A 25,810-nucleotide genomic window follows, 5' to 3' on the forward strand; every position below is an offset into this window, starting at 1 on the left:
CAAACCCAACCAGGGCAACAAACCCAACCAAGGCAACGAGCCCTAACTAAATATTCTAACGGTTAGGGGAGTATGGGGCCTTCTGCTCAATCAACCACTAAGCCTGTATATGTTTTTGTTGCCCCAGTGACTGCAGGTTAAAAAATTATCACTACAAAATGTAATGTAACCTTGACTTCACCTTTTCAGCTAGCCAATCAACAAGTTACAAGTCTTTGCTATATGCTTCAGTCTTCTGCGAGGGGTATAAAACTAGCCCAAGCCTTTGTTCGGGGCTCTTGTTCCTCACGGCTGTGTCAGTTGAGCCGAGAGACCAGACTCGAGTCTGAAATAAAGCTTCTTTCAAATTCACTACTGGCTACTGGTGTTTCTCTCCTGGAGGCGACCCATAACAAACAACACACTACTGAATGAAGAATGGGTCATAGAAGATGTAAGAGGTGAAATCAAGAAATTTCTAGAAACAAATGAAAATAAAGATACAACATATCAAAACCTCTGGGACACTTTGAAGGCAGTATTAAGAGGAAAATTTATAGCACTGAGTGCTCACATAAGAAAAGCAGAAAATCTTCAAATAAATAATCTAACAACACACCTCAAAGCCCTTGAAAAGCAGGAACAATCTAATCCCAAAGCCAGTAGAAGACAGGAAATTATTAAAATTAGAGCAGAAATTAACAAAATAGAAAATAAAAAAAAATACAGAAAATCAACAAAACCAAAAGCTGGTTTTTTGAAAAAATTAACAAGATAAACCTAACTAAAAAAAGAGATAATCAACCCAAATTATGAAGATAAGAGATGAAAAAGGAGACATTACTACTGACACTGTAGAAATCCAGAGGATTATCAGAAACTACTCTGAAAAACTATACTCCACCAAAATGGAAAATCTGGAGGAAATTGACAACTTCCTAGATAAATACAACCTTCCTAAACTGAGTCAAGAAGATAGAGAACACTTAAACCAACCAATAACAATCAAAGAGACTGAAACAGCAATAAAGAGCTTACCATCAAAGAAAAGCCCAGGACCAGAAGGTTTCCTAAGTGAATTCTATAAAACCTTTATAGAAGAGCTAACCCCAATACTCCTCAAACTATTTCATAAAATAGAAAAAATCGGAACTCTACCAAATACATTCTATGAAGCCATCATCACACTAATACCCAACCGAATAAAGACAGTTCAAGGAAGGAAAACTACAGGCCTAATGATGAACTTGAATACAAAACTATTAAACAAAATACTAGCAACACGTATTCAAAACCACATCAAGAAAATCATACACCATGACCAGGTAGGGTTCATCCCAGGGATGCAAGGCTGGTTCAATGTACAAAAATCAATCCATGTAATTCACCATATAAACAGAATCAAAGACAAAAATTACAAGATCATTTCAATAGATGCTGAAAAAGCATTTGATAAAATCCAACATCCATTTATGATGAAAACACTGCAGAGAATTGGAATAGAAGGAACATATCTCAACATTATTAAGGCAATCTACAATAAGCCCACTGCCAAAAATCATATTAAATGGGGAAAAACTTCAAGAATTCCCCCTAAAAACAGGAACGAGACAAGGATGTCCACTATCACCAATAGTACTAGAGACTCTAGCCAGAGCAATAAGGCAAGAAAAGGAAATCAAAGGAGCACAAATAGGAAAAGAAGAACTCAAACTTGTACTATTTGCAGACGACATGATACTATATTTAGAAAACCCAACAAACTCAACCAAAAGGCTTATAGAACTGATCAACAAATTCAGCAAAGTGTCTGCATACAAAAATCAATCTTAAAAAATCAGAAGCTTTTCTGTACACCATCCATAAATCCACCGAAAAAGAAATTCAGAAAACACTTCCACTCAGGATTTTCCACAATAAAATAAAATACTTAGGAATAAACTTAAACAAGGAGGTAAACGATCTCTACAAAGAAAATTATAAAACATTGAAAAAAGAAATCAAAGAAGATCTTAGAAGGTGGAAAGATCTTCCATGTTCATGGATTGGCAAAATAAATATCATTAAAATGGCCGTCCTTCCAAAAGTGATCTACAGATTTAACACAATGCCCATTAAACTACCAAGATCATTTCTCACAGACATAGAAAAATCAGTTCTTAAATTTATCTGGAATAACAAAAAGCCCAGAATAGCCAAAGTATTTCTCAGCAACAAAAACCATGCAGAAAGAATCACAATACCTGACTTTTAAACTATACTACAAAACCACTGTAATAAAAACAGCATGGTACTGGCCAAAAAAACAGATACATAGACCAATGGAGCAGAAGAGAAGACCCAGAAACAAGTCCACACACTTTCAGCCAATTGATTTTTGACAAAGGGGCCAAAAACATACTCTGGGAAAAAAAAATAGCCTGTTCAACAAATGGCTTTGGCAAAACTGGTTAACCATATGCAGAAAATTGGAAATTAATCCCACTTTCTCACTCTGCACAAGAGTCAATTCAAGATGGATCAAAGACTTGGAAATCAAACCAGAGACCTTGAAGCTCCTTGAAGAGGGCATAGATCCAACACTGTAACACATAGGCACAGATAAAAACTTTCTCAACAAGACCCCAAAGGCACAACAAATTAAAAGGAGAATCAATACGTGGGATTGCATGAAACTGAAGAGCTTCTGTTCAGCAAAGGAAACTGTCAAGAACCTCAATCGAGAAACAACAGAATGGGAGAAGATTTTTGCCACTTATACCTCTGGTAGAGGATTAATATCTAGAATACACAGAGAACTCAAGAAACTCAACACTAAGAAAACAAAGCATCCAATAACAAAATGGGCAAGCAAACTAGATACTTCACGAAAGAAGAAATTCAAATGGACAATAAGTGCATGAAAAAATGCTCAATATCACTGGCAATCCTCTGATTGCCAGTGATATTGATGCAAATCAAAACTACCCTGAGATTTCACCTAAATCCAACTAGAATGGCAATCATTCAAAACACAAACAACAACAAATGTTGGCAAGGATGTGGAGAAGTGGGAACTCTAAGACATTGTTGGTGGGATTGCAAATTAATGCAACCACTTTGGAAAACAGTATGGAGTATCCTCAGAAGAATGGGAACAAATCTACCATTTCATTCAGCAATACCACTTCTGGGTATCTACCCAAAAGAAAGGAAACCAAACTACCAAACTAATGCATGTGTATCTATGTTCATATACATAATTCACCACAGAAAAACTATGGAACCAGCCAAGATGTCCATCAACAGATGAATGGACTACAAAACTGTGGGATATGTACACAATGGAATTTTACTTAGTCATTAAAAAAAACTCAATTACATCATTTTCAGGGAAGTGGATGGAGCTGGAGGACATTATGCTAAGTGAGATTAGTCAGTCACAAAAAATAAGAAATCAGATGCTTTCCCTAATATGTGAAAGCTAAGGAGAAATGGGTCATTGGAGGAACTCTAGATGAAAAAGGAAATCCTACAGAGGAGCAAACAAGACAACCTAAATGAGGGGATGGGAGGGGGAAAAGAAGGAAAATCTCTAAAACACACAATGTACTTAAACATATTGAAATCAACCACTAAGCCAAGCAAGGGAAGGAGGGACAGGGAGGGAATGGGGTGGGAATTGGGTAGGGATTAAATCGGTTGTGTGTACATGTATGTCCGCACAAGTTTTTTAACCCAATATGATGTATGAATATAATGCACCAATAAAAAAAATGTAATTCATCACATAAACAGAATGAAAGACAAAAACCATATGATCCTCTTGAAAGAGAAAAGTATTTGACAATATTCAACATCCTTTTGTGTTAAAAACACTGAAGAAACTAGGTTTAGAAGGAAACTATCTCAATATCATAAAGGCAATATGAGAAACCCAGAACCAACATCATACTAAATGGAGAAAATACTGAAAAATTCCTGTTAAAATCAGGAACAAGGCTGGGCGTAATGGCGCATGCTGTAACACCCGCACTTGGAAGGCTGAGACAGGAAGATCGCATAGGTTCGAAGCAAGCCTCGTCTACTGAGTAAGGCTCTCAGCAACTTAGTGAGACCTTGTTTCCAAATAAAGTATAATACAGGTCTGAAAGGATAGCCCGGAGGTAGAAAAGCCCCTGGATTCCACCCCCAGTACCACGAAAACAATAACAACAACAACAACAAAAATCAGGAACAAGACAAAGAAGCCCATCATTATCACTGCTATTCAACACAGTACAAATTCTAGCTAGAGCAATAAAAAAAAGAGAGAAGAAAATTAAAGGAATACAAATAAGGAAAGGAGTGAAATTATTTCTATTTACTGATGACATGATCTTATACTTAAAAGACCTAATAAACTAAAAGACAATTAGAGCTGATAAGCAAAAATCAACTTATAAAAATAAACAGTCTTTCTATATACCAATTATCAATCAACTGGAAAGGAAATATAGAAAAAAAATCCCATTCGATAGCCAGGTGTGGTGGTGCATGCTCATAATCCCAATACTTGGGAGGCTGAGACAGGAGGATTGAAGGTTCGAAGCCAGCCTCAACAATTTAGTAAGGCTCTCTGTTAATTTAGTGAGACCCTGTTTCCACATAAGAAATAAAATTGGGCTGGGGTGTTTAGCTCAGAGGTAAAATGCCTCTGGGTTCAATCCTTAGTGCCACACACACACACACACACACACACACACACACACAAAAGAAAACTATTTCATTCACAATAGCCCCCAAAAGAATATAATAGCTACATAACCAAGGAAGTAAAACACCTCTATAATGAAAACACTAAACACTAAAGAAAGAAATAGAAAGATGTGAAAGCTTTTCATGTTCCTGGATAGGCACAATAAACATCATCAAAATGGCCATACTGCCGGGCGTGGTGGCGCACGCTTGTAATCCCTGTGCTTGGGAGGCAGAGACAGGAGGATCGCGCAGGTTTGAAGCCAGCCTTGCTGGCTTAAGAGACCCTGTTTCCAAATAAAAATATAAAAATAGGTCTTGTAGTGTAGCTCAGAGGTAGAAGGGTTTCCAGGAACCCCAGTACCAAAAAAAAAAAAAAAAAAAGAGGCCATATTATCAAAACACTCCTAAAATTAATCTGAAAAAAATGAGAGATCCAGAATAACCAAAGCAATTCATAGCAACAATAATCAGAAGCATCACAAGACCTAACCTCAAACTATACTACAAAGCTATAGTGAGAAAAACAACGTGGTATTGGCACGAAACAGGCATACAGATCAATGGAACAGAATAGAGGATACAGAAACAAAGGTTCACAACCGATAGCAACTTGATCTTTGACAAAGGAGCCAAAGACAGATGCTGGAGAAAAGACAGCCCTTCTAACAAATGGTGCTGGGAAAACTGGTTAACCATATATAGAAAAATGGAACTAAACTCCAGCCTCTCACCCTGCCCAAAAAACAACTCAATGTAGATAAAGGATCTAGAAATTAGACGAGAGACTTTGCAACTACTAGAAGGGGCACAGGGCCAAACATATAGGCACTGGTAGCAACTTCATTAACAAGAACTCCAAAGCCCGGGGGAGGGGGGTATAAAATAAATGGGAATTTTATGAGATTAAAAAGCTTCTGTGCAGCAAAGGAAACTATGGAGAACCTACTAGGAAAGCCTAAAGAATGGGAGAAAATCTTCATCAGCTATCACCTGATAGATTATTATCCAGAATATATAAATAGCTTAAAAATTCAATACTAAAAATATTAAAAATTAATTTTTAATTATATAGGCAATAAGCTGGGCATGGTGGCACATGCTTGTAATGCCAGTACTAGGGAGACTGAGATAGGAGGATTGCAGGTTTACAGACAGCCTCAGCTACTTAGTGAGGCCCTCTGCAACCTAGTGAGACCTTGTTTCAAAATAAAGAATAAAAAATAGGGATGATGGTATAGCTCAAAGATAGAATGCCCCTGGGTTCCATATCTAGTAACACACACACACACACACACACACACACACACACACACACACACACAGAGCAATAGAACTGAACAAACACTTCTCAAAAGAAAAAAAATAGAAAAAGCCAATAAACAATATAAAAAAGTGTTCAACATCATTAGCAATCAGGGAAATGCAAATAAAAACTAACTCTAGTTAGAAGGTAATTCCATCTAACACCAGTTAGATGGAATTACCTTCCATCTAACTCTGAGATTCCATCTAACTCCAGTTAGAAGGTAATCATCAAGAATACAAATAACAGGAGGTGGAGACAGGAGGATCATGCAGGTTCAAAGCCAGGTGTGCTGGCTTAAGAAACCCTGTTTCCAGCCAGGCGTGGTGGCACACGCTTGTAATCCCAGCATTCGGGAGGCTAGGACCTGAGGATTGCGGTTCACGGACAGCCTCAGCTACTTAGTAAGGCCCTCTGCAACTCAGTGAGACCCGGTTTCAAAATAAAGAATAAAAAATAGGGCAGGAGGTGTAGTTCGGAGGTCGAATGCCCCTGGGTTCCACCCCCAGACCCGCAAAAAAAAAAAAAAAAAAAAAAAAAGAGACACTGTTTCCAAACACAAAGTATAAAATAGGCCTGGGAGTGTAGACCAGAGGTAGAAGGGCTTTCAGGAACCCCAGTACCACCAAAAGAAAAAAAAAATGCAAATAGCAATAAATGATGGCAAGGGTGTGGCAAAACTCTTATACACTGCTGGTGGGACTACAAATTAGTATAGCTGCTATGGAGATCAGTATGGTTCCTTACAACACTGGGAATGGAGCTACCTATGACCCAGCCATACCACTTGTGAGGTTCTTCCCAAAAGCACTGAAATCATATTATTACAGGGACACATGCATTTCCAAGTTTATAGTTGCTCAATGTACCATAGCCAAACTATGAAACCAGCCTAAGGTGTCCGTCAATAGATGAATGGATTATGAAATTATGGTAGATACACACAATGGAATTCTAAGTCATAAAAATAACACAATTACATCATTTGCAGGAAAAAGGATGGAACTCAAGAATATTATGCTTCCGTGTCAGAAGTGTTTGCTGAGTGCATAATGATATTACTAAAAAGACTATGATGATAATGGAATAATTTAAAGCTTAACCTATGAATTTCTTTCAAGATAACTATCTTTAATAATTTTTCCTCTAATTGGGAAAGTGTCTTCTTCAATTGGTTCATATTCTCAACACCAGGAGGATATGAGAAATGGCAGCTAATCAAGAAAAAGGTCTATGGTGCAAATGAAGGTAACTATAAGTCTTTTGCAAAGCAGGTGTAGTTATGATACTAGCAGTCAATGCTTGATGATCTCTTTTTACACCAGTTTCTGTCTGTAGCAGAATGTGTAAATGGGTGCACAAGAGGTCTCAGTAAAGCTACTTTGAGGCTCTCCTCTTGGGAATCTTTTTTTTTCTCTTTTAAGTGAATTTATTTTTCTTAATTTATTTTTTTATTGGCGTACTGTATTCATACATCATAATGGTACAAAGACAATACTTTTGTAGACATACATGCACACATTGCCCAGTTAGCCCTTACCCGATCCCCACCCTGTTCCCTCCCCATCCCTCCTTCCCATGCTTGGCTTAGTGGTTGACATCTAGTATTATAGCAATTTATCCAATATTAATGATGATAATCTCACATAACAGTTTCATTTGTCTGATACCAAACTTTTGATGACTTAACGATAACATTTCAATATTTTTTTTTTTTTGCTTTCTTACCAGAGAATATTTTTTTCTTTTTTTTTTTTTAGGTGAAACTATCATACATTTATTTATTTATTTTTCAGAAAAAATCTATTCTGATATGGAATATGGACTCTAGATACCCAAAACAATCTCGAAGAACAAAGCTAGAAGATGTATATTTTCTGATTTCAAACCATATAAAGCAACAGTAATTGAAACAGTGTAGTACTGTTCTAAAAGCAGATATATAAACCATTGGAGTTAAATAAAAGCCTAGAGCTAAATTCTTCCATATATTGTCAAGTTATTTTTGACAAGGTTTCCATGAACATTTGGTGGAGGAAATAATAATCTTTTAACTAAATATTGTTGAAAAATAATAATTACATGAAAAAGAATAAAACTGGACCCTTACCTAACACCATATACAAATATTAACTCAAAATAGATAAAAGACCTAAATATAAATCTTAAGACTATAAACTTTTAGAAGAAAATCTGGGTCATAAAAACTCTCAACATTGAAATTGGCAGTGATTTCTTGGATATGATTTCAATGGCACAGGCAACAAAAGGGTAAACAAACTCCCTAAAAAATAAAAAAAATTGTATATCCAAAGACAATGTAAACAGAGTTAAAAGTTACTGATAGAATGGGATAAAATATTTCCAAATGCTATATGTGAAGGTATATTAATATTTCAACTAGAAATCCTAAAAATTAACAATAATAAAAGCAAACAATACAATTTAGAGATAGGTAAAAGACTAACATAAATAATGAATCTCCACAGATAACCAATCTTAGTTGTCTGTTGGATGGAAAATCTTGTTTCTCTAGTTCTGGTGTGTGTTACCTATTTCTTCTTTGTAGTTAATCTCTTTGAGTATTTTCTCTAGCGCTGGTTTTGAAGACATAAAGGCCTTTAGTTTCTGTTTGTAATGGAAGCTTCTTATTTCCCCATCTAATTTGATAGGAAGTTTTGCTGGGTAGGAAATTTTTGGCTGGAAGTTGTTTTCTTTCAGAGTTTGGAATATGTTACTCCAAGCCCTTCTGGCTCTCATGACTTGGTTTGGGAAGTCTGGAGTGATTCTAATTGGTTTGCCTCTGAATGTCACTTGGCCCTTTGTTTTTGTTGCCTTTAAGATTCTCTGCTTGGCTTCCACATTGGTCATTTTGACAATTATGTGGCATGGGGATCCTCTTCTCCGATCCTGTCTAAAGGGAGTTCTATAAGTTTCCTGGACCTGTGTATCAACCTCTTGCTCTATGTTTGGAAAATTTTCTGCTATTACTTCCTTGAAGAGATTGTTGATCCCTTTGGTTTCACTTTCTTTTCCCTCCTCTATTCCAATTATTCTTAGGTTAGCTCTCTTAAAATGGGCCCATATTTCTTCAATGTCAGATTCCTGCTGTCGGATATTTTTTTCTAGATTAGAAACTATGCGTTCATTTTTGGAATGATCATCTTCTAAGAGCGAGATTCTGTTCTCCATGTGGTCTAATCGGTTGTTTGTGCTTTGAATTGAGGCCTTTACTTCATTAATTGCATCCTTTATCTCTTTTTGGCTCTCTCTGAGTTCTTTTTGAAGCACCTCTATTATTTCTACAGTTATTTTCCTGATTTGATCTTCTAGAAATTTCTGATTTTCTGTTTTATCCGGTTCTGATGTTGTGGGGTTGTGGGCATTCATTGCTCCAGTGTTATTCCTCTTTCCCATGATTTTGGAAGTTTGTGCCTTCTCTGGGTTCTTCCCTTGGGTCACTATGACTTCACTTAAGGTGCTCTGGATCGCGAGTCTGTAGTATCTCAGACCCCACTACTCCTTTACTGGGTTGTATCACAGAGTCTCCGACCCAGGGAGTCGATAGAGGCTGCTTTAGACTATGGGGGGTGCCAGGTTTTTGAATGATCATCTTCTAAGAGCGAGATTCTATTCTCCATCATCTTGGGAATCTTCATTCATTCATTCATTTATCATTTGGCAGTACTGGATTTTGAACCCAGAGACATTCTACCACCAAGTTACAACCCTAGTCCTATTTTTATTCTTTATTTTGAAACAGGCTCTCACTAGGATGCAGAATGCCTCACTAAATTGCTGAGGTTGGTTGTGAACCTGCAATTCTTCTGTCTCAGCCTCCCAAGTACTGGGATTAGAAGCATGCACCATCATACCTGGTTCTACCTCACCTTTATACTACACCTCTTCACCTGTACTGATGGCATTGCCGTCATCACTAGTATAATACTCACAATCAGAATAGTACAGCATAAAAGGAAAAGTCATAAAAATTTAAAGACAAGGCTGTTAAGCCAGGCGTGGTGGCGCACGCTTGTAATCCCAGCATTCGGGAACCTGAGGCAGGAGGATTGCAGTTCGCGGACATAAGCCATAAAAATAACACAACTGCCTCAGCAACTTAGTGAGACCCTGTTTCAATATAAACAAATTAAAAAATAGGACAGGAGGTATAGCTCAGAGGTCAAATACCCCTGGGTTCCATCCCCAGACCCGAAAAAAAAAAAAAAAAAAAAAAGACAAGTCTGTTAGTATCTATTTTTGTGTGTGGCACTAGGGATCGAACCCAGGGGCATTCTCTCTATGAGGTATATCCTCAGCCCTATTTTATGTTTTGAAACAGGGTTCCACTAAGTTGTGGGGGGGGGCCCTCACTAAGTTGCTGAGGCTGGCTGCAAACATGATTCTCTTGTCTTAGACTCTCAAGTACTGGTATTAATAGGTGTGTGCCACCATGTCCAGATTTGTTAATATTTTAATCCAGCAAAGACTTCACAAAGAAACATCATAATTTTGTAGAAAATTACTAGTAGGAAGGAAAAAACCCACTGTGCTAAGCTATAAATAAAAGAAAGACTGATAATTTTAATTAATTGTTGAACTTAAGGCTAGGCACAGTAGTGCCTACCTGTAATCCAAACTAAATGGGAGGGTGAGGTGGTGAGATTGTAGTTTCAAGGTCATCCTAGGCAATTTGATGGGATCCTGTCTCCAAATAAAATAAATTTTAAAAGGGGGTGGGAATGTAGTGCAGTGACAGAGTATTTGTCAAGCATGTGCGAAGCCCTGGGATGGATGGATAGATGGATGAAAAAAAGAATTGTATTGTTATTTAAATAGAGTTAATTTTGCCAGGCATGGTGGTACACACTTGTAATCCCAGTACTTGGGAGGCTGAGACGGGAGGATCATGCAGGTTCGAAGCCAGACACTTAGTAAGGATGTCAGCAACGTGTTTCCAAATAAAATATAAAATAGGTCTGGGAGTGTAGCCCAGTGGTAGAAAGCCCCTAAGTTCCATCCTCAGTACCACAATAAATAAATAAATAAATAAATAAATAAATAAATAAATAAATTTTATTATTCTTTTTACTACTAAAAGGTGACTAAAAACTGCAACTGAGAAAGTCTCACCTCATCACAGCATCTACCAAGAATGGTGCTGGAGGAGAGATCAGTGAGGCTCTATCTTTATTATCATGTCCTTCTTTATCTGCCAAAGATGCTCCATATCCTGCAAGTCCATTAGAAATGGCACCACTCTGCTGTAGAAGAAAGCACAGCACATACGATCACTGAGGCAGCAACTCTACCAATACAGGCAATTTGATGGGATCTGGTCTCAAAATAAAAAAAAATAAAATATAAAGGGGTGGGGATACTACCAAGTCAGCATTTCAGCTCTAAATCAGCTTCACTGAAGACTATGACAGGAGGGAAGAAGATTTTGATGGTCACAGTTATTTTGCTTTTTATAATCTCTCATCTCTGATTCTTATTTTGGCCATATCCTTAAATACTCACAAATACAAACATCAATCAATTAATTAATTAATACTGGGGATTATACCCAGAGGCATTCTACCTCCAAGCTATATCCCCAACCCAATTTTATTACTTATTTGGAAATAGGGTCTCACTAGGTTGCTGAGAGCCTCATTAAGTTGCCAAGGCTCGCTTTGAACCTGTGATCTTCCTGTCTCAACCTCCCAAGTACTTGGATTAAAAACATATGCCACCATACCCATCTTATTTTATTTTTTTTGTGCTACTAGGGATTGAACCCAGGGGCATTCTACTTCCAAGCTATACTACCAGCCCGCCCCCCTTTTAACATTTTTTTGAGAGTCTCCATAAGTTGCTGAGGCCTCCCAAGAATAAGGACTATGTGCCAACATGCCTACCTAAGCCATAAATTTAAAGTCACTAAACTTACTTTGAAGAGTTTTGATAATGACCCCCATGTTTTTAAAGAAAAACAACTCAGAGAGCCTTTAGGCCTTCCTCTAACAGGGTAACCAAAAGAAAGTCACAAATTTTATGAACTTACTGGAACAATCCACCGGGGTGTGATCACAGATGGTGAAGATACCTAAAACAAATTTTATATATGTGTTTACTTTAGGGAAGACTGACTTATTTTCATAATTATAATACTTTAAGAGAGAAAATGTGGTAAATAGTAACCAAAAAAGTAGATTGGGAGAAATGAGTATTACAAATATAAGCTATAATTATAGTAAATATAAATGGGTTAAACTCTGGAACCAGAGTATAGAGACTATCAAGATTTCTCAAGAGATGCAGCCATATTGTTCACAAAAGGTCCAACTAAAATCAACAGATACAGAAAGACTGAAAACAAAAGAAAATTATACCTCAACCAATAACAACTAAAAGAAAGCTAGGGTGTCACTTTTTATACCAATCAAAAGAGAAATTAAGAGGAAAAAATGGCAAAGAAGAACACTTTATAAAGTGCTAAGAGTAGCTCAAGGATGTATAAATGCCATGATTACATATGTACTTCAGAGGACATCCTTCTTCAAAATATACAAAGTATTAACTGAAAGATCTATCAATAGGTGAGAAATGAATTAACTGTAGATGGAGATAGTAAACACACCAAATAAATTTTGGGGGAAATTATAAGATGATCCTAAAATTTATGTCTAAATAAGGATATACCAGACATCAAACCATAAAGCCAAGCCGCGCCTGGTGAAGCATGCTTGTAATCCAGTACTTGGAAGGCGGAGCCTGGAGGATCCAGGTTCATGGCTAGCCTCAGGTACTTAGTGAGGCCCTCTGCTATTTAGTAAGACCCTGTTTCAAAATAAAAAATTTTTAAAAAATTGGGCTGGGGGTATAGCTCAGAGGTAAAATGCCCCTGGGTTCAATCCCCAGCAACACACACACACACACACACACACACACACACACACAATAAATAAATAAATAAATAAATAGTAGCACAAAAAGCTTGAAGGGATGGGTACAATGGTCTGGAAAACTTAGTGAGACCTGTCTCTAAATAAAAAATTAAAAGAGCAAGGGATATAGCTTGGTGGTGGGAGAGTGCCCTTACATTTAATCCCTAGAGTTACAAAAAAAAAAAAAAAAAAGCCAAAGGATCTATAAATAAAAAAGAAGTTGATAGTTCATATTAGGGATGGGGCTATAACTACACAACTCTAATAGGAAATGTAGACATCTTGAATGAAAAAAACATATTACTGAAGATAAATTATCATAATTATCATATAACAATTCTCCTAAATTAAATTATAACATCAGTACAACTACAAATTAGAAGCCAAAAGATTTGGAGGGGTTGAGGCTTGATGAAATAATTTAAAAGATCATTTGAAAGAACAAACAAAAAGCAGCTAAACAACTGTATAACAGATGCTGGGGGAATCTTAACACATAGCAAAACCTACTAAAAAACTAAAAGTAGAAGGCTGAGTTCGAGTTCTGATCACTGAGAAATATATCAATGTAGTAGAACATATAGTCTAAGACTAGAACTTCAAATGCGTAAAAATCTATATTCTGACTTTTATTTTATTAATTAATTTCTTTATTTTTGTAGTATTGGGGATGGAACCCTGGGGCATTCTACCTCCAAGCTACAACCCTATCCCTATTTTTTATTCTTTATTTTGAAACAAGGTCTCACAGAGTTGCAAAGGGCCTCACTAAGTAGCTGAGGCAGTTCAATCTTCTTGTCTCAGCCTCTAAAATGCTGCAATCCTCCTGTCTCAGCCTCCCAAATGCTGTGATTAAAAGTATGCACCACAACGCCTGGCTATATTGATTTTTAAATGTGCCTTCTAAGTTCTTAGGGAAGGAAAAATACATTGGTGATATAAAAACAGTCTTTTACTTTTTTTGTGGAGGTCGGGGATAGAAGAATCCCTGGCAAGCTAGACAAGCATCCTACTCCCAAGCTCCAACCCCAGCTCTCTGCTTTGGGATTTAAAAATTGCACTTGGTTTCCATCACCGCACCACTTCACACACCCATTGTGATCAAAACTATTTACTGTTCGAACTGTGATTCCTTCCTATCCTTACAAAAAGTCTTTTTATTTGTTTACCTAAACTCTTCATTTTCAAAAGAGAATTTCCTTCCAAACTTGCTGTGTTATAACATATTTACCTGAGGTGTAACTGTGTGGTCAATTAGATTCTCAGTTAGAGATAATATCAAGGCATCCAATTCATCTGTAGCATCCTATGGAAGACAAGACATCTAGAATTGTTAAATAATTCATTCATCATCAGGCTAATTTTTTCCTATCTCCTCTCAATTCTATAAGTCTAGCCAAGGCTGGCCGGGCGTGGTGGCGCACGCTTGTAATCCCCGCGCTTGGGAGGCAGAGACAGGAGGATCGCGCAGGTTCAAAGCCAGCCGCGCGCGCTGGCTTAGGAGACCCTGTTTCCAAATAAAAAATGTAAAAATAGGTCTGGGAGTGTAGCCCGGAGGTAGAAGGGCTTCCAGGAACCCCAGTACCACCCCCCCAAAAAAAAGATCCTAGAGGATACTCTAGAAAGACAAGTCTAGCCAAGGCCTAGTTAGTATTTATCCTTTTAACACAGGGATATTTAGGAACCATGATTATTAATGACTGAAAGGAACCTAGACTATCATTACAACATAAAAAGGAAGTGTTCTGGAAATTTTCATCCAGTTATTTCTTTTGTTGAGATAATCCTGGGTGAGGTCAGGGCTATTCTGGATTCCTTTATACTACGCTGAGAGGGGCAAAAGGTTCAGCACAGGAGACAGTGAATCAAGCAGGTGCCTAATTCCAAATGCTTCTTGAGATATATAGGGCACTTCATTGCTTACAAATAAATACAATATAAATTCTCCCTCACAAATGTTTATATTTCTTATTAATTTTAAACATGAAGAATGTTATGTAGGACACAATTCTACATTGCAGTGTATGAGGAGGTAAATTTTTTTTTTTTTTTTGGTGGTACCAGAGATGGAACCCAGGGGTATTATACCTCTGAGCTATACCCCTAACCCTATTTTTAAAGTCTTTTTTAATTTTTAGTTTATTTTTTTGTGGGTCTGGGAATGGAACCCAGGGTTATTCAACCTCCGAGCTACAACCCCTGCCCTATTTTTTATTCTTTTTTTTTTTTTTTTTTTTTTTGTGGTACTGGGGTTCCTGGAAGCCCTCCTTCCTCCGGGCTACACTCCCAGACCTATTTTATATTTTTTGAAACAGGGTCTCTTACGCCAGCACGGCTGGCTTCGAACCTGCGCGATCCTCCTGTCTCCGCCTCCCAAGCGCGGGGATTACAAGCGTGCGCCACCACGCCCGGCTTTTATTCTTTATTTTGAAACAGGGTCTCACTGATTTGCAGAGTGCCTAGCTAAGTAGCTGAGGCTGTCCACAAACCGTGATCCTTTGGTCTCAGCCTCCCAAATACTGAGATTACAAATGTGCATCATCACGCCCAGCAAGGAGGTAAAATTTGAAAACAATAGAAGATAAAATTTCAAGCCGGGTGTTGTGCCACACACCTTTAATCCCTGTACTTGGGAGGCTGAGACAGGAGGATCACAGGTTTGAAGACAGCCTCAGCAAGTAGTAAGTCACTCATTAACCTAGTGAGACCCTGTTTCTAATAAATAAAATCGGGCTGGGGGTGTAGATTAAAGGTAGAATACTTCTGGGTTCAATCCTCAATACTCTTGGGGAAAGATGTGACAATGAGGTCCTCCCTAGACAGGTGAGACTCAGTGTGTCTCTCATAGCTTAAGTTCCAGTGCTAATCCGAAATCACTAGATGTCCCTGGTTATACTAGGAATCAATGCAATATTGCCTTTGGAGAAACTTGTGTTCTTACCTTTAGAATAGAATCATTGTCCACTGGGTTAGTATTCACTGGAGCAAGAAAATCTTTGGAGAGGAACAGGTTATTCTCGTTTAATATAGCACTGAGGAAAAAAAAAAAAAAAAGATAAATTCAGATCATGGAGGACCTGTACAGGAAAAGGCAGGATTTTTTTTTTTTTTTTTTTTTTGCACTACTGGGGATGAAACCCAGAGGCATTCTACCTCTGAGCTATATCCCTAGACCTATTTTTTTTTTTTTTATTCCTTATTTTGAAACAGGGTCTCACAGAGTTACAAAGGGCCTCACTAAGTAGTAGTGGACACTGTCCACGTACTGCAATCCTCCTGCCTCAGCCTCCCAAATGCTGGGATTACAAGTGTGTGCCACCATGCCTGGCAAGGCAGAATTTTTAAAGAAGTGAACTAGGAAAGAAGAATAAAGAATTCATGTGGGGGAGAGTGGCAGCTTCTGAGGAGTGTATGGTAGACAGTATCGCACTCAGGTGCCTATGTGAAACCTGTCTCCAAGCCTTTATATCAGAGTCAAACTCTATTGACGTCAGACTTGTTAGATTAATTAGGTTCTTATTTCAGATCCCCCCCCCCATAAGTTAAGTCTCCTGAAAGGCCCTGGTCTGACCAGTTAAGATACCATCCCCCTCTGACCGCACCTGTTCACTTACCTAGGAGACCTGCCCCCTCCTGGTGCCCTTGGCCAATCAGTGAAAGGGACATTCCCTGCTGACCCCAAGCCAATTACCTGGCCGCAGGACCCCCTCCCATGGGACTCTAGCCAATTAGTTCAAAGGGCATTTCTCCTATCCTATTGGCCCCCAATCTGTAACCCCAAGCCCCTATATAACCCTGATCCCAGCACATGCTCTCTCTCTTCTCGGATTCTTCTTTCTCTCTCCCCCTCTGTCTGTCTCTCTCTTTCTCTCTCTCTCTCTCTTCCTTTCATACTGGCCCCTCCAATAAATCTCTTGGCTACAAGGTGGTCTCTGGTGTGATCAAACTTTGTCCTTTCAGTTGAGAGGCTGAGACAGGAGGATTGTAGAAGTTCAAAGCCAGCCTCAGCTACTTAGTGAGGCTCTCAGCAACTTAGTGAGACCCTGTTTCAAAATAAAATATAAAATAGGGTCGGGCGTGGTGGCACACGCTTGTAATCCCCGTGCTTGGGAGGCGGAGACAGGAGGACCGTGCAGGTTGTGCAGGTTTAAAGCCAGTCGCGCTAGCTGTCCTAGGAGACCCTGTTTCCAAATTTTAAAAAAAAATGTAAAAATAGGTCTGGGAGTGTAGCCCAGAGGTAGAGGGCTTCCAGGAACCCCAGTACTGTACTAGTATTGGGAAGAGGTTTTAAAATTTATTAGTGTATCAATATTGGGAAAGAAGTCCAATTTTAAAGAATATATCTTCTTTACTAAGAAAGCCAGGGCTAGCTAGCAGGAAGAAGGAGACTTGTAATTTACATTTTAAAAGAGAAAGAAGGCTGGAGCCAGAGAGGAGAGGAAATCCCAGATCCTGGAGAAACAAGTTCACACATCTGGGGGGATGGAACAAAAGGTGGTCTGAGATGGGGCTGCCCCCCCTTCTGGGGCAGATCCACCTGGAGACAGCAGAACCAGGGCTGGAGATAAAGGGTAGCATTATCTCCAGATCAAAGGACCTGCCACAGACTTGGTCCAGATAAAACACTTAGTAAACTGGAATTCTATAGCATTTTTATTCGAATTGCCCCCCTGTGCTCACCTCCGGCACAGGGCTGTAATTATTCCTATATTTCTATCTTTTTAATAAACTTCTTTAAATCTTCAGCAGCTGTCCAAGCGATAAATATTTATTCTTAGCTTAGGACAAGAATCCACAGTTTTTCTGTTTGTCTGTTTGTGTGGTGGTGGTGGGGAATTACTTCTCCCCACACACACACCACGCACATTTCACCCCGCAACAAGTACCACCCCCCCAAAAAAAAAATATATATATATAATAGGTCTGGGAGTATAGCCTGAAGGTAGAAAAAACCCTGGGTCCCACCCCCAGTACCCCTCCCCCAAAAATAAAGGGGAAAAAAGCTATTATAAAATATATGAATGGGAAAATTTAGTGGATCCGAAATTATACAGATATCCCGGCTATGGAAGAATGGCCAGGAAATATTGAGAAGTCACCATCTGAGGACACAGGTTGGGAGCTCTGCTGCAGAAGGGAGAAGCAACACCTAGGGTGCTCTGGATATTGTAGCAGGACTAGCCATATGAGAGCGTGCCAAAGCATCTGTGGCCAATAGGTCTGGCAGCTGAGAACAGAGTGTCTTCCTCCAGACAGGTCTAACAAGAATGGTGTGTGCTGAAATTCTTTCTGCCACACAAGCCAAGGACCTCAAGGATCCTGATGAGTTTCCATCTCCAAAACTGGGAATGCCTCAGGACTCTCCATGGAATTATCATGTTTTCCTGTGATGATATTAGCTAATTCCCAGGGACTAGTCCACTGAAGAAACACCAAAAAAACTTTGCAAAAATGGTAACAGTCAGGCTGGATTCTGAAATACGGTCCAAGTTTTACAGTGAACAAGCAAATGCTTAACCAGGAGCCAGCGAAACACAGCAGAGAACTTTGTGGTATTTCAACTTATTCCAGTCCTTTGCTCCCTGGGGCAAGGGTTGTTTAGCCAGCAGCTCTGGCTCATATTCTTGATGTGAGGACCTGGTTTCCAAGTAACTGTGTTGCCTGTTTGGATCTGTGTGAACTCCCTATAGGACAGCTGCCTAGGGCTGATGTTTGTTTTGCCTAACTCAGGTTTCACTGAAGGTAGAGAGGCACAGACATTCCTAGAATTCAGCATGTCCCAAAGGATGCATTTCAAATCCTGGGGAAATACATATTATTTCTTTTTTTTTTTTTTTGAGGGTCTGGTGATGGAACCCAGGAACATTCGACCTCCAAGCTACACCCCCTGCCTTATATTTTATTCATTATTTTGAAAGAGGGCCTCACTAAGTAGCTGAAGCTGTCTGAGAACCGCAATCCTCCGATCTCAGGCTCCTGAATGCTGGGATTACAAGCGTGTGCCACTACGCCCAGTTCGGAATACATATCATTAAAAATAGAAATAACCATGTAGAAAAATAAATCCGGAGCCAGGCATGGTGGTATGTGATTAGAATTTTAGTACTTTGAAGGCTGAGAAAGGAGGATCACAGGTTTATTGCCAGCCTCAGCTATTTAGGTCCTCCTCAACTTACTGAGATCCTGTTTCAAAATAAGAAATAAAAAATAGGACTGTGGGTATAGTTTAGAGGTAGAATGCCCCTGGGTTTAATCCCCAGTATGGGGGAAAAAAAAAAAAAGAAATCTGGAAGCCGGGCGTGGTGGCTCACATTTATAATCCCAGCATTCAGGAGACCAGAGAATCACGGTTTGCGGACATCCTCAGCTACTTATCAAGGCCCTTCGCAACACAGTGAGACCCTGTTTCAAACACTAAAAAGACTATAAAATAGGGCTGTGGATGTAACTGGGAGGTAGAATGCCCCTGGGTTCCATCCCCAGTACCACACACACACACAAAAATCTGGACATTGGAGTATATTCTAGCTAGGCTCCTTCTAGTTTCAAGAGTTCAATAAAACTCCTGATGATCACAGGGTAGTACTATTCTCATTTCCCTCTTCTGGGTAAACAAAAATTTTTGAAGAGATTATTCTAGCTGGGCGTGGTGGCTCACGCTTGTAATCCCCGTGCTTGGGAGGCTGAGACAGGAGGATCGCACAGATTCGAAGCCAGCCTTGGCTACTTAGTGAGGCTTTCAGCAATTTAGTGAGACCCTGTTTCCAAATTAAATATAAAATAAGTCTGGGAGTATAGCCCAGAGGTAGGAAGCCTCTGGGTTCCAACCCTAGTACCACAAAAAAAAAAAAAAAGAAAAGAAAAAAAGATTATTCTAAATAAAACTTTAATAATTGATAGGTCAGGTCCCCCTGCCATGGGCAGCTTGGACAGGAGGCAGAACCCTGGAAGCCAGACTCCAGATGTCGTGAGACTTCAGATGTCACAGGGCAGACTTCAGATGTTGTGGGAGGACTGGCATTTCCACACCACTTAGCCTCCACCCCTAAGACCCCGGCTACATAAATGCCCTCACTTCCCCTCTGCGGTGCAACTCGGCAGACTGATAGCCCTCCAATATCAGTCTCCAGACCTTGACCAGGAATAACAGACACTAATAAAAGGAGCCTAGTATCACACTCTTTTGCTGGATTTTTCGTCCTTTGCAACCCCTGACTCAATTTCAATGTTACATTTGGTGCCAAAACCCTGGAGGATTTATTCTTATTTTATTTTTTTTTCTCTTTTTTTTTAACCCTCCCTGAGCCCCTGTGACTCCCCAGTGGTTCCACCAGGCCCATCTCCTCCAGCTTCTTGCCTCCGGCTTCTCTGTTTATCCAAATGTGTGGCCGCATCAGAGTTGCCTCTGAACAACCAGGTTGTCCTCCGTCCTTGAGAAGGGAGTGGAGAAATCCTTCCTGTCCTCTTGGTTCCTCCAGCCCTGAGAAGGGAGAGGAGATGTCCCTCCTACCCTCTTGGCCCCATTCCCAGATGTTGACAAGGACAATGAAGACATATGTCTCCTGTTCTTCATTCTTGCCCATGGACCAGACATGGGAAGCCAAAATTCCAAAATGGGTTCCGGATCCCCACTAGGTTGTCTCCTTGCTAATCTCCAGATCCTGGGGCTATTGGAAGATTTATGCCCTGCACGCCTCTGTTTCTATTGTAACATGGGATGGCCTCAGTACAAATTAGATGTCTTGGTGGCCCAAAAACAGAACTCTGGATTTTAATATCCTGACTGATCTCAGTAACTTTTGTAAATTATCTGGTAAATGGTTGAAAGTCCTTTATATCCAGGCCTTCTTTTTCTTGCATTCCTACCCCTCCCTTTGTCCCCACTGTTCCACCACCCAAGTCCTACTGGCTGGAGACCCCCATCAGCTGCCATTTTCTAATTCTGCTGGGTCACAGTCTCCATCTTGTGACTTTGCATCATTTCAGGTCTCTTCCTCCCAAGTCCCGGAGAGGAATCCCCGACAAGCCCTAGAAGCCCCACCTTCATGAGCTCCTTTGAATCGCTGTATGGTCACCCTTTTTTGCTTAATCACTCTTTCTCTTCAAATCCCCCTCCCTTGACTTCCTATCTCCCCTACTTGTCTTTTCTCAAGCACTTCCTTTGGGAACACGCTGACCGATATCTTCCCCAACCTGGGATGGAAGAAGCAGCTTCACACCCAGCAGCCAAGTCCCTTAAGCCGGGAGACCAAGTCCTCCTCAAGTTGCTTCAACCAAAACATCTCCAACCATGGTGGACTGGGGTTTTACAGGGATCCTCACCACACCTACTATGGCCAAACTGCTGGGTGACCCCAACTGGCATCATCTTACTCGGCTAAAATGGGGTCTGTTATCACAGTCTCCTGACAAATTCTCCTGTACAATGTCGGGGGCCACTAAGGTCTGTTCTTCTGAGCAGGCCCACCTGCTTATGTCTGGAAATTCACCATGAAGGAGACCTATCTGTCCCCCTCCATAAAACATTGGGCCGACCACAAGGTAGAATCATCACAGTGCTCTCTCTCTCTGGATGCCAGACAGCCATAAGTATTGAACTCTCTCTAAAATCTGTTACTGATGCTCCTGACCCAATAGTATATTTTCTATTTAACCAGACTGACACATATTGCCTAATCCAAGCAGAGACGACTTAAAATGGCTCTTGAATCTACAATCTACTCTTTGGCCTCCCTTCAGCAACAAATTACCTCCCTTGCTAGGGTAGCCCTCCAAAATAGAAGGGCTTTCCATTTACTCACTGCTGAAAAGGGTGATGTTTGTCTTTCTCTTTCTCAGGAAAAATGCTGCTATTATATTAATAAATCTAGTCTAGTGGAGGAAAATGTCCAAACTCTGATCAAGTTAGGCAAGAATCTAAAAACACAATATCGTCAGTCTACCTCATATCTGGAAGGGTTCCAAGGGCCAGTAACTGATGGACTCCTTCCCTTCCTGGGACCCATTCTCATGATCTGCCTTTTCTTTTTTAATAGACCCTTGTCTGCTAAAGTTCATTCAAATGTGCATTACCAAGCTGTCCAGGGTAACCTTCAGTCAACTCCTGCTGCAGCCACACTCTCACCTGCCTACTACCAAATGACCCAACCTCTCCTGGCCAAGGGCCCCCTGATAGATAACGACATCCCCTCTAACAGCAGGAAGTAGTTATTGACTTGGTCGTCGACCAATATCACCAAAGGGCCAGGATGATAGGTCAATTCCCTACCTCCCTTCATGGGCAGCCAGACTCCAGATGTCACGGGGCAGACTCCAGATGTCGTGAGAGAACCAGAATTCCCAACACCACTTGCCCCCTCCCCCAAGACCCTGGCTATAAAAATACCCTCACTTCCTCTCTGTGGCACAATTCTGCGGACTGACAGCCCTCCAATAATGGTCTCCAGACCTCAACTAGGAGCGACAGACACTTTAATAAAAGGGGCCTAATATCACACTCCTTTGCTGGGTTTTACCTCCTTTGAGACCCCCGACTCAATTTCAACATTACAATAATAATAGTAATAAAAGAAAATAATTACAAAATAAAAAATAGCCGGGCGTGGTGGTGCACGCTTGTAATCCCCGTGCTTGGGAGGTAGAGACAGGAGGATCGTGAAGGTTTGAAGCCAGCTGCGCTGGCTTAAGAGACCCTGTTTCCAAATAAAAACTATAAAATAGGTCTGGGAGTGTAGCCCGGAGGTAGACGGGCTTCCAGGAACCCCAGTACCACCAAAATATAAATAAAATAAAAAAATTAAAATGATAAAATAAATAAAAACATTAGCACTAATATTTATTAGACCAGTTTTTCCTGATGTTTGTTAAGTACTAACTGTGAAGTCCTTTATGCAAAGCATTCTATATGCTTACTTGCTATGTTGATTATAGCATGTAGAAAAGAATATTATCTGAAAACCCTCCATTGAATAAGTTTTAAATAAAAGGGGGGGAGAAGCTCACTCACTTAGCATTTTAAAGCACCAATTCAGAACAGATCAGTAGATAGTGATTACAAAACCAAGCAGCACAGAACAAGAAATGAAAGCTAACAAGACAGATAAAAGGCATGGCATCAACAATTACAAGAGTGGCAGAGAAGAACTGGAGGATGCAGCAGAAAAACTGTTTACTGTGAGTGCTACTGGTAGGTAAGTATGTTAGAAGAGGTCACTGTAATGACAAGGTAACATCGAAGTTAACAACAAAATCCAAGAGAAGTAATAAACATTTTTCAACATTATCTTTGAGATTAAAAATTGTAATCCCCGCGCTTGGGAGGCAGAGACAGGAGGATCGCGCAGGTTCGAAGCCAGCCGTGCTGGCTTAGGAGACCATTTCCAAATAGAAATATATAAAAAATAGGTGTCTGGGAGTGTAGCCCGGAGGTAGAAGGATTTCCGGGAACCCCAGTGCCACCACACACACAAAAAAATCTGTAAAGATGGTTTTTGCTCTCTACTGTTTGTCTCATTTGAAGACAAGTGAGACTGCAGAGAGACTAATTAGGAGTCTCTTCAAATAATCTAAAACTTAATATAAAGCAACTCTGCAATAAATGAAAAAAAGTGAATTCAAGCTATCTTTCAAAGAGTTATCATGAAAAATGTGATGGCAGAGTGGGGAAGAAGACATCCCCCACATTCTCTCATCCCCCCAAAAAAATATCAAGAAAGGACGAGAGCATCGATCTACATGGAACTATACCTGCTTGTGGCAGCATCTTGAACATTGGTGTTATTATGACTTAAAAAGCTATCTTCTCTTGTAATCTAGGAAATAAAACCATTAAAACAAATTTAATCTTTGTTAAGATTACTAAAATTAAAAAATTATGTTTCCAATGAAAATAGAAATATAGCTTACTTCAGTCCAAGTAAGAGGCAATCATACCTTACCTTTATCTAGTGCAATCACATCCTAAACTAATAGCCTAAGATCCCATTTCAGTATGTTTGATATACAAATCCCACATTCTTACTGTCCTGTTACCAATTACTTAAAACATCATAGTGTGCTAACTCAATATATACACAATTCACAAAGGTTTAATCCCAGAGTATTTTGAATGTAAATGTTAAAAAGAAACATGTTGCACGGTATACTTACTGGTTTTAATTTTCCTGAAGTGTGAGGAATATTATAGAAGAAAAATAAATTTTTCTGAGCTCAGTTTGTCCCCTGCTTTCTTGAGGTATAATTTATAAGAAAAATGCATCATTTTAAATGTATGGTTCAGTGAATTTTTGAAAAATATATATAGATGTATAACCAACATAAGTAACATTTCCACTATTTCCCTCATCAAAATATTTCCTCAACATAGGTGTGGTGGAGCATGCCTGCAATCTCAGTACTTGGGAGGCTGAGACAGAAGGATTGCAGGTTTGCAGCCAGCCTCAGCAATTTACAGTGAAGTCCTCTACAACTTAGACCCTCCCTGTTTCAAGATAAAACAAAATAGGACTGGTGGTCTAGCTCAGAGGTAGATTGTTCACTGTATTCAATTCACCAGTACCACTAAAAATAAGAATAAAATTTTAAAAAGGCCCTCTGGCCAGGCGTGGTGGCACATGCTTGTAATCCCAGCATTCGGAAGGCTGAGACCAAAGGATCATGGTTCGCGGACAGCCTCAGCTACTTAGGCCTTCCACAACTTAGTGAGACCCTGTTTCAAAATAAAGAATAAAAAGTAGGGCAGGGGGTGTAGCTCGGAGGCTTCCCACTTATTTCTATAAAAAATTTTTTACTTGTGGCAAACAATCTATACTTTCTGGAATTTCATATAATTTGACTCCTGTGACACTTATCTTTTGGGTCTGCATGAAGTTTTTGAGAGTCATTCATCTTGTTGCATATATCATCAACTGATTTCTTTCAATGGCTGAGTAGCATTCCACTGTATGGACATACCACAGTATCTGTTTAAATGTCTGTTGATAGATATTTAAAGTTGTTTCTTGTTTTCAGCTATTATAAATAAAGGTGCTGGACACATTAGTATATCAATATTTGTGTCAATCTAAGTTTTAATTTCTCTTGAGCAAATACTTAAAGAGTCTAATGGCTGAGTCAGATGATTAATGCAATGTCAAACTCTTCTAATTTGTTTTCTAAAGAAGAATTTAAATAAAATTACATTTAAAAAGCACACATTAATTTTTCTTACCAGTAATAAGGGCTTACAGTAAAATACACAATTATAAGGTTTAGAGAGTAATTTCTTTTGTGGGGGATTAAGCCTACAGGCATTTTATCTCTGAGCTATACCCCCAGCCCTATTTTATTTATTTTTTAAACAAGAACTCACTAAGTTGCTGAGGCTCACTGCAATCCTGCGATTCTCCTGTCTCAGCCTCCCAAGTACTGAGATTGCAGGCATGCGCCACCATGCGCAGGTAAAAATAAAATTTTATATTCATAACTTATTTTATAATATCCTACCAGCAAAACATTTTTCTTCAAAATTACAAGTACCCGTTTTTCTCTCAAGTGGTTCTGTTACATGTTGTTGCTCAGGATTTACAAGCTGCTGTTGAGTTTTATCCTCCTCCACTGATTACACACTGACTCATGTTTTATTTTGTTTTTTAAATATTCTCATCAGCAGTATACATGCATTGCACCAACACAGGAATGGCCGGTCTTTAATTTTAGCTATTTCAATAGTGAATGTGTCTTTCACAAGTGTGATGTTAGCTATACATTCTTTTTCATAGATCCCTTTTGTAGGCTGAATAAGTTCTATTCTATTCCTACTTTGCTGAGAGCTTTTATCATAAGCAAATGGTAAAATTTGTAAAATGCATTTCTTTACAAATCAATTTTATGTATTTTT

At 39.3% G+C, this 25,810-nt stretch overlaps 1 protein-coding gene across 1 annotated transcript in view; it reads right to left on the reverse strand.

Moving 5' to 3' along the window:
• EPB41L5 (erythrocyte membrane protein band 4.1 like 5) overlaps window positions 1-25,810 on the reverse strand; it is a gene marked incomplete at both ends in the record, with an annotated part of 134,240 nt that overhangs the window by 7,495 nt on the left and 100,935 nt on the right. Inside the window, 5 exons of the mRNA XM_080688965.1 lie at window positions 11,135-11,265; window positions 12,051-12,092; window positions 14,165-14,239; window positions 15,875-15,965; window positions 23,680-23,744. Of these exons, the coding sequence (XP_080545091.1) occupies window positions 11,135-11,265; window positions 12,051-12,092; window positions 14,165-14,239; window positions 15,875-15,965; window positions 23,680-23,744 (404 nt within the window). The remainder of the gene's footprint in view (window positions 1-11,134; window positions 11,266-12,050; window positions 12,093-14,164; window positions 14,240-15,874; window positions 15,966-23,679; window positions 23,745-25,810) is intronic.

This window comes from Muscardinus avellanarius (assembly GCF_963383645.1).
Source record: "Muscardinus avellanarius genome assembly, chromosome: 2".
NCBI lineage: Eukaryota > Metazoa > Chordata > Mammalia > Rodentia > Gliridae > Muscardinus > Muscardinus avellanarius.